This window comes from Rhipicephalus sanguineus, chromosome 2, assembly GCF_013339695.2.
Source record: "Rhipicephalus sanguineus isolate Rsan-2018 chromosome 2, BIME_Rsan_1.4, whole genome shotgun sequence".
In the NCBI taxonomy this organism is placed as follows: Eukaryota; Metazoa; Arthropoda; class Arachnida; order Ixodida; family Ixodidae; genus Rhipicephalus; species Rhipicephalus sanguineus.
Window position 1 is genome coordinate 117,745,405 of NC_051177.1, and position 19,132 is coordinate 117,764,536.

At 48.5% G+C, this 19,132-nt stretch overlaps 1 protein-coding gene across 2 annotated transcripts; it reads left to right on the forward strand.

Annotated features, from left to right (window-relative positions):
- Nucleotides 1–8,735: 8,735 nt before the first annotated feature.
- LOC119383547 (F-box only protein 43) lies at nt 8,736–18,237 on the forward strand. 2 transcript variants are annotated; one of them, XM_037651762.2, is made up of 5 exons: nt 8,736–8,879; nt 11,328–11,533; nt 13,893–14,145; nt 15,138–15,284; nt 17,061–18,237. In XM_037651762.2, the coding sequence occupies exons 2-5, from the start codon at nt 11,328–11,330 to the stop codon at nt 17,301–17,303; spliced, it is 849 nt and encodes a 282-aa protein (XP_037507690.1). In that variant the 5' UTR covers nt 8,736–8,879; the 3' UTR covers nt 17,304–18,237. The 2 variants fall into 2 exon arrangements, with proteins under 2 accessions (XP_037507690.1, XP_037507691.1); XM_037651763.2 differs by lacking the exon at nt 8,736–8,879 and adding an exon at nt 8,943–9,478.
- The last annotated feature ends 895 nt before the right edge of the window (nt 18,238–19,132 follow it).

Sequence of the window (19,132 nt, forward strand, 5' to 3'; positions counted from 1 at the left end):
TTATAGCCATTATTCTTGCATTTACTGCCATGTGTGGTACCACCTCGACCGCATGCCATCGAGAGAGTCATCGACAAGTACGATAGCACTGACAGCAACCATAGTTTCATCCACAGCGGTTTACGGGAAGTGATAATCTTTTTAACACGAAAGTGTTTTACGCCGGGGTCCACCAAGACTTCAGTGACGTATTTCCGTCACGGAAAAAATATACACGATCAGATGGCAAAGAAAAAAGTTCCGTCAACGGGCATCGAACCCACGACTGCTCGGTCCGCAACAACAGATGCCGGGCACGCTATCCACTGCGCCACGGTCACAGACTCCAGAGGCTTTACAAACGGGCCTTTTATATCTACCATTCTCCCGGTCGGCGGGGTGGTGTTGCCCTCTGGGAGCGCTAAAGTAATTCTTCATTACTGTGGCCTCCGCGATTAGCACCTGCAACGGGTTACACGTCCCTCCCATTCAGCGCGTTTTCAATAGAAGTTCAATTTTGTCAGTGCTTAACACACCGCGAAGTGGCGACCTTAGCCGAGCATCGTAACAGCGTCGGGCTTGCTCATAGCTCTGCGACGCGCGCCTGCCTCACCTGGCTGTAACACCGCGTTCCCCGCTCACGCGCTCGCCCCTATAGAGAAATCGCGGCCAGGCTACCGGGGCGGCACGACGCGCTTTGCATTTTCCTCTAGTCCGGCCATGGTGTTCAATGATATTTCAACATGCTGTGTGATGGCGACCAAGTTCTGCGTCCAATATGCGACGCTCTTCTGGCTATCACAACTAGTTCTCTGATTACGCTTTCACCGTTAACTAGTACAGCTACCACAAGGCTTTGTTTAATCATTCAACATGGACGTTAGTCGTCGGGATGGAGATGTACCACCAATCATCAAAGTGGGCACATCCACGTTAAACGGTGCTATAGCTGCCAGACATCAATATACATTGTGTAAACTCTCTTATATCAATGTACAGCAAACATTCAGTTACTTCTGTAAGGGCACGCTTTACTTTCGTGTTATTCCGATTCCTATGACGGAGGGATCAACCATGTTTTTATTAATATCTGGGGTTTAATGTCCCATAACCATGATATGATTATGAGGGACGCCGTAGTGAAGGGCTCCGGAAATTTTGACCACCTGGGGTTCTTTAATGTGCACCTAAATCTAAGTACATGGGCATCAAACGTTTTCGCCTCCATCGAAAATGCAGCTGTCGCGGCCAGGATTCAATCCCGCGACCTTCAGGTTAGCAATCGAGTGCCATAATTTCTAGACCACCATGGCGGGGCGGTCTATGGGAAGTGGTAGTTTGCTTTTGACTCAGTGCAATGGGTGCACTGAGTCAAAATGGCACAAGCCATCATGGATTAAGGGAGATTCAATTGCATTCCACATGCTGCCATCAATCGATCCAGCTGGCTACCTAAGGATGGATGCAGGATGTATTGTGACCAGCTAAATAGTAAAAAAGATAATCCCGATGAGTATGCGGTAGTGGAAGTATGTTTCGGATGAAGAAACAGCTTGTTTGCCGCAGCTGCACTGCAAAGAAAGTCAAGAGACCCCTACCACAGCGAGCACTGATGAGCTACCAAATGCACAGTACTTCAGCTTTTGCATATTATAGAGGTTACTTTGCAACAAACAGATCCACGCGTGCAAAACTGCCCCGTCTTTGGATCACACCACGCACTAGAGGAGTGTAGTTACTCGCTACTAGCGCTACGCAGCAGCCCTAACAGTCAGAGCTGGACCCCTAACCCGTGGTTCGCGTTGAGTCGCGACCACGGCGGGTTTCAGGCCAGTGGTAACAGAAACGAGTTCTTTGCTTGACACAGTTTATTGTGCCAAAGCGCCACCAACGCAAGAAAATATAAGGTAAAAACGAAGCAGCAGAGAAATTCCGCACAACAACGTTAAAACAACAACAAAATGGGAAGCACACGAGATGGAGAGCGATAAGGCTCGGACTCTCCTCTCGTGGCTTTGCAGTCCGGCCCGAGGCGGTAAGTCGCCCACAAAAGGCTGGGCGTTGCGCAGGGGGTGATGGCGGCTGGGTGGCTCCCAACTCGATTGAGCTGTCGTCGTTACCGCTCCCCAAGTCGAAAGACAAAGCGGTCCCCAAGAAAGCGGCGCACATTCCTTGGGGTCTGGAGAGGAGTCTCCCCAGAAAAGGGCAAGGAGGGAAAACGGGGCATCTCGACTTCGGCCAGGGAGCAGGGCGCGAAGGGCTGCGGAAGCGGCACTGTGCCCTCTCCCACGCAACCCCCCTCACCGCTGTGCGTACAAACGTAGCGCGAAGCCGAGGTGCCGCCGCATTGAAGACAAGAAGAAAGGGGGGGGGGGTGTGGGGTTGCGTGTGCAACCCCACATCCCCCCCCCCTTTTTAATTGAACCCTTTAGCAAAAAAAAAAAAAAAAAGAGAGAGAGAGGGAGGACGACCATCACCTGGGGCTTAAGAGGGGGCCATTCAAATTAGCACGTCAAAGTGCAAATCGACGAGCGTGCAGTCCGTCTCGTCCACGACCAGTGTCGCTGGTCCGTCGGTCGACACCGTTCCAGGTGTGGTGCCTGCTGGTGGTGACCGCTGTTGGATGGTCGGCGGCGATGACGTTGGATCCGCCAGGACTTGTACTGTTGCTCCCGAAACCAGCGACGCCACCCACCTGGCGAATTGCGGCTGGCTCCGATTGAAGGCGGCGGATAATGTCGTCTGTCACCGTGGTGGTGTTTCCCGCTCCGCCGTTCTTTTGTGCCGCCGCCCATCTTTTATGTAGGAGCGAACACCCGTGGGCATCATGCAGCAGCAGTCCGTTGCACTCACAGAAGGTGGACCAGGTGTCGGCGGGAGGCAGGCTCCCCTTGCTTGTTGGTCGATGTCGGCGATCGTCCGCCCCTGAAATGGCGCGAACAGCCGGCTCTCGAGCTTCGCGCGTTGCGCCCGCTCCCGTTTCTTCCACTGTGCCGCTGAGAAGTAGGAAATGGGCGGCTCCGCGCCGGCCTGGAACGTGCAGGTGGCGACAGAGCATGTTTTTTTATTCGTGCCCGGTGCTGGAGATGGACCCTGAACGACAGGCTCGGACAGTCCGGGGGCGTCCGGACGGCGTGGTGCTGCCTCCGCACCTCCCTGGTTGCTGGTGTTTGGGTGATTTGTGGACAGCGGGAATCGGGTAGGCATGGCGCGGCCGCTTGTAGCGTGCGCCAGGGCTCCGGCGCAGGCCAGGACAGCACCTCTTCGTGATGTCGGCTTGTACAGCACCCTGCATGGACATGGTGTTATGAGCTGATGTATGTTGCCGTGCCGACACACGAGGAGATTACGACTGAAGTGGAAGCGTCATGCTCTGTCCAGCGGCCTCCTCTGCTCACCTCTGTGGTCCTTGCTGCTCCTCCCGCTCATTGTTCCCTCTCTTTCACTTCTTTTAAGACGTTTCAAGTCGAAATTCACCCGATACCTGCGGCTAGCCAGCTGCAACCCCCCTCTTGAGCAGCGGGATACCATTCTCGTACCGTGAGTGCACTCCGAAGTTCGGTCGCTAAGTCTGCAGCTCTTCGTCAGTCTGTGCGGTGGTTCCGTGCATACTTCTCCACCAAGGCCATTCGGGACTGGAAGCTGTTCTTGCTGTTTTTTCATTTCGCCTTGACCTTGGGTGTTGCCACAGGCTTTGGTGTCGCCACCCTCTGCTGTAAGACACTTGCGTTGATGGCTTGACAAAGTGGAGGCTATGGGGCAGCTGCCCGCGAAAACGGTCGTTCTGGCTTGCCTGTTGCTGGACGGCTGCTGATGGGTGAAACTACGACTACGAAAATTTGGTTGGCCCCTCTCTTATCCTCCAAAAGAGCAAGCACGTTCTTGCTCCTGAAGGTTGCGTGCTAGATATCAGAGGAGCGTCCCATCCGATACCGCGCAATAAAGCCCCTACAAACCGGACAGAGTTAGTTATGCCGAGATCGTAAGTTGTGACGTCGCACTGAGCTCGTGCGTCAAGACGTGCCTTCGGATGCCACTGCCTGCGGGCGCGGGGGAGCATTTCCCTCGGGCCACTCGTTCCCTCTGTCATAGTAGGGTTTGAGATCACAGACATGCACCGGTCCGCCGATCGGTCTTAGTGTCAAGTCCGTCAGCTTGTACACGAGAGAAGACACAGTCTCTCCTACCCGGTACAGTCCTATCCACATCAGTACCAGAGCAGCTGAGAATTTCTTACTAGCATCGCTTAGGACATGATTGCGCTTCAACACCAGGTCGCCCACTTTGTACTGAACGTCCCGATGAGAGCGGTCATACTGTGCTTTCTGCTCCCCACGAGCAGTGCTCAGGTTCCGTCGTGCTTTGCACAAAGCCTCAGTCAGCTTCGTGCACAGCCCAGCTGCATAATCAGCACGTGCCAGTTCCGTGATGCATTCCTGTAGAGTATGTTCTACAGGATTCAGCAGCTCTCTCCCAAAATTGAGAGTGGCGGGCGTAAAGCCAGTCGAGCGATTCACAGTCGTCCTCAGAACAAATCCGATTTCAGGGACGCAATTGTCCCAATACTTGTGTGTCCCCACAAAAGCAACAAGCATGTGCTTGATGTTGCAGTGTACACGTTCGGTTGGATTTGCCTGGGCGTGGCACGTGGTTGTTCTCTTGTGCTTAAAGGGGACACTAAAGGCAAATATTGAGTCGACGTTGATTGTTGCAATAGCGTTGCAGAAACCTCGTAGTGCTTGTTTCGTGCCATGAAAATGCTTATTTTGAAAGAAAATCACGTTTTAGCGGTCCGCACGGCGTTAGCGCACTTCAAATAACCCGCCTGAATGGACCTCCTGATGTAGCAGTTGCCGTGGCCAACGTTGCCCACCTTTACTGCGTGGCCACCGAAGCTATGGTTTCTTGCGCAACAGCAACCATCAACCTTGCCAAGACGCACCCACGGGCCACTCCGAAACTGTATAGTAGTTCACTGTAACGGAGCTTAGCTTGGCCAGCAGCAGCAGAAATAGAGTATCGACAGGGCGAAAATAGCGAGAGCCAAGCACACGCAGCAGACGCGATACTGAAACTACCACTGAGATGTGCAGCTCAGCGAAAACGGAACTTTTGAACCACTCGCGCCATTCCCCGTGGTAGCGCCACGAGGTTCTTTTTTCCATGAATCAAACAGAAACAAACAAGCAGCACTTTATTACGTCTCTTGATGTACAGAAGGTTCTTTTTTTATTTCTGCTAGTTTGATTACTAGTGATTAATTGTAGGCAGACTCTCATACGTCATCAGGATCATTTTGAAAATGTGCCGGTCCTGGCGCTCATCGTGTGATACATTTAGTTTAATTTCTCGGTAAGTAGGGCACCGCTGTTGATAATATTGCCGTTTTAGACGTTGTCATACATTGAGCTTTCACTCTGACATAAATTGTTATTTGCCTTTAGTGTCCCTTTAACACCTATGGATACCAGCTCTGGCCAGTAGGGTTTGGCATAGGAGCTGAATGCGTTGAGCCGGTATGCCGCAGTGGCTCCCTGCTCTCCGCACACTCGGGCAAAGGGCTCGGCGTAATGTGCCTTGCGCCTTCGAGCGGACAATCTAACGGAGGGAAGGCCTCGTGTGTAGCGCCACCCTCATCAAAGCAAATCAGATCCCCTTGGCTAATGTTCGCCGCAGGGTCTGAGTGTGTGGTAGCAGTTGGTTCGCAAAAAAGTCCATCAAAAATCTCAATGTTGCCAAAGCAGCAAAACTGAAGCTGATCCTAAAAGTGATTAACCCCAACGAGGGGCTACATGCACGCGACACAACTCCATGTCAAAGTCTGCGATCTAAGGCAATGAACACCAGTGATCCGATTTTGGATAGGCACGGTAAAAAATAGTCAAGATTCTCCTAACATTTCTTCAGCTGTTTCAATGTATGTGGATGCACACTGCGACATGTGCTGAATTCATCTGCAAGCTTCTCCCGTGTTATTTGTTTCTGTTTAGTACGAACAAACATGATGTCTGTTTTCCTGCTCCAGAGCACCTCATGGTACTTGTTCACGAGAACCGTGAGGATGCCACGTTCTTCAACGGTGAAGCTTACCTTGCGCCATTTCATGTTGAACGTCACTTAGTTTTAAAAGATATGCTAAAACAACCCAAGCGATTAGACTAAACAAATTAAGCAACACGAAGAAAGCTAAGGCTGTCTTCATGTCAGAACACCACCAGAGAAAGCAAAAATGTGAGAGAAGACGGCTGTAATGAAATCGCGGCTTCACCGTGTCAACCGAATGCGGCCAGACGAAAAAGGTAGATTTTACCAAAAGCGGCGGCTACCTAACCAAACATTTCTGTGGTTCTATTAACGGGTGCCTTTGTGCATACTGCTGCTGCTTTCTCGCATTAAAACTAATTTATTGCTGCTCGAAAAAAAACATCTTGTTGCAAGACCTTTACCTTCTCTCGCACCCAGTGCATATACTTGACGAGTTAAAGGCACCTCTCATTAGGTGTCCTTATGATGCTTTATGGCAGGCTTTCATAACACACCTTATCCTATTCTTATACTATTCTTGTCCTTCATACGAAGCCTTACCGTGATAAGCTAATGTCAATTCTATTTTTTTGCTGTTTTCAGTAGCATATAGCTTAAAAACAACAGGTTAAGATGCAGCAGCTAAGGCCCCTCACGTCCACTTAAATATGTACAGTGGCTCTAGTTTCCGAATAAATAATTCGCACAATCAAGCTGTAGTCGCACAAGCTGTCCGGTTGAGCCTTTCAAAAGCAAAGATGAAAATGGCTATAAATGCCACTCGTGGCTTCAGCTGCATTTCCAAGTTTGCTCATTTGAAGAAGAACAGCATCAATTAGCATCGCATAAAACACATCAACCCCCCCCCCACTGCACATACCCCCACATATGTAGATCATTGGCGCCTTCACAGGCTGGGCCTGATCTTTTGGTGCAGCCTCCATGGTCCAGACAGCAGCAGCTCCTTCACTGCACAGACACGTCAAATGTAGGCAACACATGGAATTGTGATCACTAACACTATGGGATAAGACACCAGAGTATGACTGTTGGCCATCCAACAATACCAATTACAGTAGTCTGGAATTTTAGGCATACATAGTTGAACGTGATGTCATGGACGCACAACATGGCTCCAACCACACTGCGATTAACCTGCTTCAGTGCGGCGACGACGTCGCTGGAACATTATAGGGCCTCCATGCTTGAATAACGAAGCAACCAGCATGCAAGGTACTGAGTACTGATAACACAAATGTGACGTCACAGCGTTCGCATCCCGCCATGTTGGTGTTCCAACCTGGCTGTTTCAGTGATGTCAGTGCAAGCCATCTATAGTTCGTTCAAACACCATGACCTACTCTGCATACTAAAATATGTTTAGGATATTTTCGTGGTAAAAAAAACGCCTCGGTGTCTGCCTGAGACAGCTGAGGGTTATCAACCATACTGTGCAAGCTATCGTTCACGGAGCATTCAACCTTCTATGCGGTCGTGATTACATTAGGTTAGCAAGACCACTACAATGGTGGGCCTCGTTTGTCCCCGTGGTGCAGAACGCAGAAATGTCTGGGGAACCAGAGCGTCTCTTTGTTCACAACTGCCGCCTTTCCTCCTCTTGCTAATGGCCCATTCCACTGCAGTTCAATGTACACAAAAACACTGCGTGCGACGCAACACAGCGATACGGGAGCGTTGATCTTGTGCAAGTGAGCAGCACTCCAATGTCCATCTTAACATGGCGTAGTAAATTAAATATTAACTCGCACGTACTGCGGCCAGGCTCGCAAATGCGTTGGTATTGTTTATTGTGTCACTAGTCCTTCGCGCTGAGGTTCGACGCAGTCAGCCGGGCTTTGGAATAACTTTCCTTACTACATCGAAAATGTGGTCGGGAGAGTCTACAACGAATGCCTTGCGCGCGCAGCGCCGAAGTACAACTACGCGTTGGCACAGCCCTTCACAAAGCAATTGATGCCATCGTCACTACGCAAACGAGCTTAGAATAATAGAGCTGAGCTTGTTGGTAAGTATGCATGTTAAAAGACTGAGCGTGCAAACAGGGACACAAGAGAGAAGTCAGTTCAACACAAACGCAGAGCCTTCCCTCTTGTGTTCCTTGTTTGCACGCCCAGTCTTTTAGGACGAAAACAAGACACTACTACGCGTTCAATTACTAGCACAGACAGCGTAGGCAACCAACGACATCTGCGAGACACGTTAGAGACGTCTACAGTCCGAAAGAGCGAAGAGAAAACGGGCAGTAGGCAGTACGAAAGAAACGCCGTTCATTGTCGGGTGTCGAGCGTGTTTCAAACAAGGTGGCCTCGCCACTTATCTACCGGACAAGGACAAAGGTTGTTTAACAAACACTTACCAGTTTTGTTTAAACCAAGACGTCAAATGCGGCGTGACTAACACACTAACGGTGCTAACAGGGCCGTTTGCAGCGTGTATCAACACATGTATTATAAAATGTATCCACACGACATCAGGCGGTCGCCATATTCGCTATATTGCCGGTCAGTAAAGCGAGACGACACAATAATTACTGATTTGGCTGTAGAAAAAAGATAACGAAACCTAAACATGCACTTTATTTGCACAAATTAAAGACTGAATCGTTAATTACAAAGGAAACCTGGATCAGTGACAATTCGTTTCAACAAAAACAACGCTTACCTGTCTCGTGGCGGGTTTTCTGGCGCTCCCTCAACGCTGATTGGTCGCAGCTGGTCTCAAATCGAATGTCCCGCGTGTGTTTGAAACCGGTAGGCCAGATTTTACACATGACAGCCGTTGCAATGTGTTCAACGTAGTCGCCTTGTTCGTCGCTTGGTTTCCGTTGCATCGACCGTTCGACTTCGGCCCTAAAGGTAAGAAGGAACGCCGAGGTCTTTCACGGCGACAGCCGAGTTTGTGTACGGGAGGCGTGGCGGAAAAAAAAAAGGGCGCCAGGCCCAGGCTCGGCCGGTGTTAGCGCGCTGTGCACCTGTGTATGACGTTAGGTTGGCGCGGGCTATCGGCATGACGTATATTTTTGCGGGAAAACAAGGGGGATATCGGAGACCGCGTTCACCCCGTCCGAAGGTGCCTCATTAACGGACATCGAATGCTGAACGCCGCCAATTCGTTCTCATTTTAAACCCCGCGAGAGTTCTGTGCGAGGTGGCAGTCTCGGCGCGTGACGAACGTGCAACATGGATGAGGAGGTTGCTACGCTGTGGTGTGCTCGGTGAATTCCAACGTTCCGAGACTTCGCGAGGCCTACGGTGTTAGCGGGGTGACCAATGCCTCGTGTTGTTTGCCGGTTGATTCGTGTGAAACGCGAGCTACACTTCTAATCTTTTCTTTCCTACCGGCTCTGGCCGAACCCCTTTGAGAACGCTATTTGAGTGTCCGCCCTTCGAACAGCGACACCACGACACTTCGACGGCTTGGCTTCCATTCGACGATCCCGTACATTCGAAAACAGGTTTGTTGTAGCAACCGACATCTGAACAGTTTTTTTGTGTCTTTAAGTTGCCGGAAATTAAGCATTCTTTAGATGCTTCCGTCTGCCTCATTTACATGCACGCTTGCTACGCCCGGCTTCCAAACGGTGCGCGTGTAATCGACACGGCCTATCTAAAGCCGTTAACTTGTAAAGCGAGAGATGCCGCCGGCAGTTTTTAGTGATAGCATGTTTTTTTTCTTTCCCGCGATAACGGAGTACGTGTAAAAATTGCGCGCAATGTCTAGCAGACTCATTTGTATTCGTGTACTGTTTCGCGGGATTTTTTTTTTTTTTAGTTATTACTGGCGAGAGACAATCTGTTGTAACCTGTAGGTGAAATCAGTACGATGGCGCGAAATTAGTCTCGTCTACACCGCTAAGACTTTTCAAGTTGCGATAACGCGGTATTATTGCATAACTGGTCAGATTTTCGCCCTACACGACGCTTGAGACATTGTTTTATATTGAGTTAAAGTGCACTAAATGTGTGATGTGATCAGCATGCATGCTGCTATTGCTTTCTTTACACCAGACAACAGCTTGTTACTAAACATCCATCCATTAAGTTCCTCTAATCCTCCATGATAGATTACCCTGTAGCAGAAGTGTTCATCTAAGCTTGCAAATTTGAGGGTTATTGCAGTGTTCACGTCAATGTGCGTGTCTAAAGCGGCAGTATTCAAAGGTGCATTGTTAACATTGTCACAAGGTTGCCATCTGCTTATGCTCGCAGCCATGCTAGCCTTTATAAATTAAGAAAGTGGACTTAACTGATCAGCCCTTTTCGAGCAACGGCTGCTGTTATTGACTCTGATGCCGCTGTGGCATCAACTCCAGCAGCCTAGCAACCAACAGTCGCCAGAAGCTGACAAACTGATCATAATCTGCCAGCATATCTGGCTATAATGAACAGCCTTATACTCTAAAAATAGTTCTATGTATTATTGTATATTCTTCTACACATAGTGGCCATTTTGTACTGATGGTAGGTAAGATTGCGAGCGCACAGTGCCCTCTAGCCAGTGTGTATCTTGATGCAAGCATTTCCACATATCTGTAGAGCTACTCTCAATACAGTATTATAACCAGTCTTGAAAGAGCACCTGACACTGTATTCATTCGAACGTTGCTGTGGATCTGGCAATGCTTCATCCATTTACGAGAACAGGCAAGCGTAATTTTCTTTCTCGTGTGCACTGCCTTGAATTGCCACCTCAATTTTTATCGGTGTTCACCGTAACTCCGTTGCCACAAGTGCCGGCATTTACTTGCATTCATGCTTGCATCCACACACATCAGGTTGTGAGCATGAATCGTTATGTAATACCCCAAAATCATGGGCTTCACCGAATATAAACTGAATTGAACATGCTCACACTCGTCACTTTGGTAGTTGCATCCACTCATTATCACCATTGCAGACTTTAATTCATAATTGTGCAAGCCGCATTCACTGGCACTCACTCCTGCAAATACTTCAATGCATTCACACCCTGTGTCACTCTTGACGCCTTATATCACTCCTGTGACATCACCGTGTAGTGCAAACGTGACATGGGCTCTCCCGTGAACAAGCATGTCTGCATATGTTCTTTAACTTGCAATTTTTGTCTGACACTTAAACACTTAAAATTGATTCTTCATCGCCACTAAAGCATGACCATACAAAGTCCTGAGGGTTAAGAGCAGTGCATTACCCCTTCACTGCTAAGCTGTCGCTGACAGAAACGTTTTTCTTGCATTTTGTTGGTGGAATAATGGCATTGAATTTGCAGTCCTTCTTTCTCTTGTCTTCTGAACTGGCTTCTTCCATTTCTGTTTTAAGAAGATGGAACGCACACCGGCAAGGTCCACGTCTTTCCTCGCGGTGCACAAGACTCCCTGTGTGCTCCAGTCCACTCCCATCTCTGGTTCATCCCCAGAGAGTGGGTACTACGATGGCTACTCTACAAACCGCAGCTCCAATTTCAGCCCCTCTTCGGTCCTCCTAAGCGAAGATGACAGCCGCTGTGCCTCTTCCATCATGCCATACAGGTAAGCAAAAGAGCAGACGACATGGCTGGTGGCCATTTTACGTAACTATAGACGGATACAACTTGAGAAGACAGGAGAGGCCCCGCCCAGACGACCGAAGTGCGGCAACCGATCGCCTCCGCTACTAAAAAAACAGTCCCGCTCATGCACGCACCGATGTTCTCCGAAGGCGGAGCCACCGGCCGTCCCGCTCATAACGTCAGTCACGAGAGCGCGCCCATTGGTGCAGGCTTGCGTTCATCCGCCTTTGAGGAGGAAATGCCGCTGCCTTCCAAAGTTGTATCCCAGAGAAAAACCAGCGAAAGCAAGGACGAAGGCACACTCTCTCACAGTGATGTGCCTTCTCCTTCATCCTTTCGTTGCTGTTTTTTTGCGTCTACGCATGAACCCATCGGCCCAGTTCTTCGCGCTTCTCGTGTAAATAAGAGCAGCTGCATTTTGCAGTTCCCAACCAGTCTTGGGCAATAACTAGTCGGGTGGAACTATTGGGGGAAGTGACATTTCACACTTCTGAGGCAGACGCACACTCTCGACTTGGTACTGTGAACTGCACAGCCAGTGGCAGTGTCACCAGAAGGCATAGCAGACGACATGCAGCGTTGTACAAGGCAGAGGGTTATTTTTCTCTTGAATTGGCATACACTGTAGCATTTCTATAATGGGAACTCTAACAAACAAGTCTGAAAGATGAAAGCATATGAAGTCTCATTTGCACCTAGAAATGCATGTTTTAGAAAGCAACATGTTTTGAGCGGGAGTGCTACTTTCAATGATGGTACTTTGAAGCAACAAAAAAAGAATCCAGAAGGGAAAACCAGAGAAGGTGAACGTTCTTGTGTTTTGTCTTTTTGCGCTTCTCAGTACCATCATGGAACCTTACAAACTCTCCCAAGTATCTGTTCTTTTAAACCTACTACTTGAGTCGCGGACTTCACTCGTGTAGCCTCTCCTGCCTTTTTAAGTTGTGCCTGACTATTGCTGCTAATAATTTACCACAAACCATTACTTTTTTTTTTTTTAAAGAACATCCAAATGCAGCTTGTTTCTTTTTCATTAGAGTAACTGTCACTTTCTTAAGTACAGTGGCTGAGGTGTTGTTCTGCTCCTGGTGATCGCCACAGCTACTCTATGTGCAACTACAAGAAACATACTTTATGTATGTTCGTGCATGTGCTTTTATGTGTGCGCGTATATTATATACACAAGCAAAGCTGAAAATTTTCGGGGGAGGGGGTTGAGACCCCCCCCCCCCTGGCTACGCCCCTGGCCACGATGTTACTTGCAACTGCTTCGGAAAAAAACACTACATAAATGCCATGTAGTGGAAGGAGTCTCCTTAACGCATTTTGTTCGGCAGGTGTCGCGACGGAAATGAGCCCATTTGGCGATTTGTAGGCGCATTGGCGAGGCCATCAAACTATGTTTCTTGCGCGACGGCATGCTTCGAAAAAAGCCGGGATAGTGCAGCCATCGCCGCTAAAAATGCACACGAACTTTCAAACGGCTCCAAAAATGGACAACTATGTCCATCTAGCGGAAAACATATCAAGCCAACGCCTGCTTTCTAGAGGAGGCATTGATCAAGCAAACATTAGATAATGTCCTGCCATCTGTGAGGCATTGTGAGAAATATGTCCAGACTCTAGCGCAGGGAAGTGCTTTAGATCGAAAACCTGTGCCATTACAACGTACGCGTGTGTGCGTCTGTGTGCATGTGCGTGTAACAATACACATTAATAAGTATGCACTTTGTGGTTGAAGTGCGCACTAGGGGCCGGATTTCGCTATCGGCGTTCAACTCTTAAAGGCGAAGCTTAAGGGTCCCCCAAATTTTTTTCTTCTATATTTTGCTTCTCAGCAGACTTGCCCCGGTGGCACTGCGCGCTCCGCGTCAGATGACAAACCAAAGTCTTGTGCTGCGGTCAATGATGTTTAACAACCACTCTGGCCACATGCATGGCTCCAGACCAGCCGTGAACATTTTGAATGCCTCTTCCATAGACATACCTGCATGTAAGCTTTCACTCTTTTGAAATGTGGCTTCCGCGAACAGCAGTAGAATGGAAAGTTGGGGTAGTTGGAATACTTGCACGATTGATGAAGCACTAAAGACGAAGACGTAAAGAGTGCACAGGACGAGCGCATTTCCTTGAAAAGGAAGGGCGTGCAGAGTTCCGTTTAACGTTTGGATAGTTTTCACGCCACATGGGCATTCCATAAATTGAGGACACCATTGTTGAGCGCTCTACACTTTGTTTGAAATGCCCAAACCTTGTGACGCACCCTCTGAACTCCATAAACATTTGTCTATACTTCGCTGAAAGACTTCTCGCACACGCCATCATCTTTGAAATTGCAGCGGGGACCCCGTGGCACAGCTGCTTCGCCTTCCCGAAGCCAAGGAGAGCAGACCTCACGTGGACATCCTCAAGGAGCTCCAAAGTTTCAGGCCGGTCGTGTGTAAGATACTGGGGTATCTGTCCACGCCGGACCTGGTGCGTGCTAGTCAAGTCAGTGCACAGTGGCGCAGGCTGTGCTTTTCCATACCCGAAGAGGAACAGCGCGTTCAGGCATACCTCAAGGAGAAAGAAGAGCACTACGAGTCGTCCAGGGTCAGTCACAACTGCTACACTCTACGTCGTTGTCTGCGCGCAAACGGCACTGAATTTTAGGGAAATGTAGAGGTTTGAAGTGGCGAGGACTGTCAGCGGAGCCAACTTTTTTGACACCATGACTTGTTGCCTTGACCATATAGTTCCATAATATTGCACTAAAGGGAAATCTGGTGCTAGTGGCTATGGGAGCCGCAACGCATGACTCTTCTGCCAGCATGGGAACGATGGGTGGAACATGGATTTGCCTAAGCTTCATTCTTTCAGCTCGGTGTAGCATGTACCTGCTTTGTCACAAGACGAAGTTCAGCAGTCGCTCTTCTTTAAGGCTGACCATTTCAAATCTGCATGCGAGGTTCACAAGGAGCCGTCCTTTTAATTGAAACAAAAGCCAAAACGAAACGATAAACAACGCCACAAGTGTGCTTGAAGCCGCAAGTACGAAGACTGGGAGAATCCCTGTACTACCCATCATTCCCATGGTGGCTGAACGACGGCAGCACCACAGTTCCCTCGAGTAAATATTGTAGGAAACTCTATGGCCCTGACTGCAACAAGTCCCTGCATGGAGATGTTGGCTCTCGCGATGTTCCTAGTCGAACAACTGCTTGGCACTTCAAGCTCGGCAAGTGTGGTTTATGAAGCGTGGGAACCGCATTGGAATCTGTGTATCAGTGGCCTAGGAACCTAGTATTTTTAAGAATTTTAATATGTGCCCATCGGATCAATATATTGCAGCAAGATGGTGAGTTGGGCTTTATATGCCTTTCTCTGACTAATAATCAGCTGCGAGTGTAAGCGCTGTCCTGTCCTCTTCTACTGTCCATGTTTTTTCGGTGTGCTTGAACCCAATTTTCGATGGGGATCAGTACATTATCTTTCGCAGACCCAGTTTCGTTGCTTTACGGATAGACCCTGTATCTAAGCGTCCTGGCCACCATTGCAGTTGCGTGGCTGTTTGGTATACGTGTTACCGTCTTCCACTTGTGCAGGAAAACATCTACGAGCACAAGCCACCCGAGAGGGAGCCGTCGAGTGCTCCTCCCCTGACGGTGCACAATGCCAGAGCGGAGCAAAATTCAAACGGGCAAGCCGGAAAGAATGAGGAAGCAAAGTCAAGGCTAGACTTGTTCAGAGAGGTAAGCAATGCATAGCAGTTATGCCAAGCATTACCCGCCGCAGCAGCTATTGTTCTGCAAAGCTCGGAGATGTGGGGACAATGTGCAGGAACACCTGTGTGCTTAGATTTAGATGCGTGTTAAGGATCCCCGCGTGATCAAAATTATTCCAGAACCCCCTGCTCTAATTGCATTGTGGTCTTGGCATGTGAAATTCCAGAATTCAGTTGTGCCAAACATTGTTCAATTGTAGTACATTCAAACCCAACTATATCGAACCCGGGTAAATCAAATTATCCTTTATATCAAACTGTTTTCGAACACTACAATGCTTGAAAATCTACAGATACATTGAACAAAAATAGCCCGAACATTTTGTATTTTGAACATCGGGCAGTGCGATATGCCCCAAGAAGTTGGCTTTTCCTCGCGGAAGGGGACTTTTTCGCATGCATTTGGGAGACTGAGTGGCGTGCTTAAGAGGGCACCGCTCGGAGAGAGTAGCAACCATCGCTTGACATCGCATGCTTTCTCCAATTCCTTGTCGCCATGGCCGTCATGGGAGGTTGCTGTTCACTTCTCAACTCTCTTTGTTAACGCAATGGCTGCCGTAAAACGGAATAACCTGGCTGTTCTCAGTGAAGCTGGCGATAATCGACACGGTCAAATGCGGGGAAACGAAGTCTGACGTCACAGCTGTGTGCAGCATCCCAAGAAGCACACAGAGTATATATTTCAAAACAACGCCAACATTAGCACCCATTGAGTACACACAGCTGCATTTGAAGGCATTGGGTCGCTGTTTACATCGATACTGTATTTTCTCGTCTACAACCTGCCCCCCGCATATAGCCTGCACCCTCGACTACAAACCGCTGAAAAATCGACTAAAAAAGTTCCCCGCTTAAATCATAAGCTGCCTTCCTTGCATTAATTTTCGTGAAGCAGTGCCATGAAGCCAACTTGCGCACCAAAATTCACATCGAAAATACGGTAAATTCTTTTAACGTTTTAGTATATCGAATTAGTTCCGTTTTTTCTTTTTTTTAAGAGTTCGAAATATCCAGGTTCGACTGTATTTACACCATCGTAGGTTGACCTACTTTATGTAAACTTGAATATTTTACAATCAAAATGGGAAAACTTCTGCAGTTTCGCTTGTAATGAGGTTTTCTGCGAGTTATGCTGTTTCAATCTGTCATAGTTGTCAGCTTCAGCTCGCAGGTTGTTGCCCCACCAATGATGTACACCTCGCATTGCTTCTCATTGAAGTGCGTTAGCCTCTTCGACTAATGAAATGCAGTAGACTCTCGTTACAGCGGAACCTGAAGGAACGAGCAAAATGTGTTCCGTTTAACAGGAGTTCCATTTACTGAGAGATGAACAGGGGTGCAGAATTCAAGTACGAAACCCGTCGTATTAGTGCCAGTTGTTCCATTAAAGAGATTTTCATTTACTGGGAGTCTACTGTAGTCCCCGCTCACGTACTCTGTGGTGTTCTCAGACAGCAGGGTCACTGACCGTGCGGCTTTCGATGTCAGTCTAGAGCGGGCATTCATCCAGGCAAGCTTTGTATGCATCTGCCTTTGAAGTGAAAATGCTGCCGTCTGCGTGCAATAAATTCTTGGAAACCTGGCACAATTCTCAAGATGTCATGCCATATGAAAAGTGTTAAATGCCTGCAGGAGTGCACAGTAAGATCGCAGCAGCTTCAAGGCAGCCTCGCCAAGACAGCCAACCAAAAACAAAAGAAACTGTCTGAGGAATCAAAATGACAACTGTTTAACTAAATTTCAGGAGGCCAAGCACCTTCGGCAAGGCGAATGGCTCTGGCCCTGTCCCATCTGCCAGTATCCGAGCCGGGTGACCGATAACAGCACTGCCGGCACTTGCAAATGCGGCTACCGGTTCTGCCCCAAGTGTCGCCAGGACTACCACCTGCCCAAGCCATGCGTCGCCACCTCCGGGCAAGTCTCATTGCGGTCCAAAAAGAACATCATCGGCAGCAAGTACTCGAAGCGTCAGCTGCGCCGCTTATGACCGCACACCCACAGCATCTGACATCGTCGCTGCATCCCGCTGCAGTCTTCAATGCGGGACCAGCTGCGAAAGACTGAACTACTCTGAGGGGTTGCTGCACAGTGACTTGTGTGCATGTGACAAACTCCCCGGTTGAGTTTTTAAGTGTTTATTTTTTTTATATATACAGCTGACTACTTAGTTTTTAGTACTTTTATCGGCGATGAACGGATGAAAGTCGGCCTTCATTTTTAGTGCCTTTACCCGTGACGTGCAGAGAGTCTGCTAGTATTCTTCTGCGTCACCGCCGCGCGCTACATAAAGTCGGCGGATTCATAGTCTTGTGCCAGTCACATTGCCAAAAGTTCTGGCAGTGGCATTTCCAAAACTCTTATTCCATTTTAACCTGCATGCGGTAAGGCATGGATCCTCAGCGACAGTGGCCATAACGTCCACACCCCTCTGCCTGTTACGAGCTTGGCTACTTAACGGGCCGACGTTTGCGGCTTTCTATTGAAATTGACTACCGTCGTTACGGACACTAGCCAAGCCAACCCTCCCACGAGTCGCTGCGACACCTGCAAAGGTATGCACATTCCGTTACGTGACGCGCTTGCTGGCAGGCTCTCTGCGACGTTTCCTGCCTTCACTCGCGCGGCTTCTGTGAAGCCCAACGGTCATCACTGTACAAACCATCTCATCACCGCACTTAACAGGCAGGAAGTATTCTGTACAGCCCATGAGCATCCCATGTACATAGTGTACATAGTAGAGTGAATGTGAACCGGTGTGTGTATATACCGTACACAGTACCTGATGCGATCTCGGTGTACTAGAGGGATGGGGCTTCAGGACTGACCAACAGTGCCAAGCTACTCTTCCAGCTCCCTTTTGCAGTGGAGGAATTAAAAGCTGTCTACCTCGATCAACAAGATTGGATCACAGTGCCTTTCTCGATCAGTATTATGTTGCCACTTGCCAAAATACGACACGAGTTGTTCAAAAACTTGCAGTATTCCCCAACGCTCTTGGTTTTTCTTGTCTGCAACTCTAGTTGGTAGTACAACTTTACAGCACATGATGTTGGCACACCAATGCATTGGCTTTCTCACTTCATTGCTTCACTCTGTTTCCGTTTTTTTTTTTAAGTGTTTGTGAAAAACAGATTTCATGTACGCACGGCACTACATGCCTCAACGAATTATGCCACATACATGGAAGTGACGATCCACACTACTGCATTTGTCTTGCCGTTGCATGGGAGAAATTCCGCTACTGTAGCACTTTTTTTTTTTTCAGGACTGCCTCGATGTGACAATTGTGCTCGATGTGATATCTATGTATACGTGCAGTGTCACAAGACAAAGCCAAAGTAAAATGAGATTTTTTCATATCGACTAGCATCCAAACTGTGTCCTCAATTTTCCTTTCTTGCATGTCTCTTTTTCTGCACACTGGAAGTTGAAAACGTGAATACAGCGCAACCTCAGCGAAACAATGTTTTGTGCGTGCCACATTTGCCAGTATTCACTCAGCGCTTCACAGTTCACTGGGACATGTAGTTGTAGCCTGTGCCAAGTGGCAATGCTAGGTTTTTTTTTGTTTTTTCTCGGGGTCTTGAAGAAACAATATGTGGGAAAGCTTGTGTGCATAATTAGGTGCGTGTTAAAGAACCCCACAATGTTCATAATCTGGCGTCCACTATGACTTCCCATAGCCTGCGAATTTCCTAGGAGAATTAAGGAAGTGCTGACGCAAAATATTAGTAACCCACATAAGATTGCTTGCAAACATACATGCCTGAACGAAATGCAGCAATTTAGGGCTATGTAACGGGCATATTTTTGTTT

Excerpts from the sequence above, each read along its gene's own strand:
- LOC119383547 (XM_037651762.2), top strand. The coding sequence starts at position 11,328 with ATGGAACGCACACCGGCAAGGTCCACGTCTTTCCTCGCGGTGCACAAG. Across the intron at positions 11,534-13,892 it reads TCTTCCATCATGCCATACAG|CGGGGACCCCGTGGCACAGC; the intron begins GTAAGCAAAAGA and ends TTGAAATTGCAG. Across the intron at positions 15,285-17,060 it reads GGCTAGACTTGTTCAGAGAG|GAGGCCAAGCACCTTCGGCA; the intron begins GTAAGCAATGCA and ends ACTAAATTTCAG.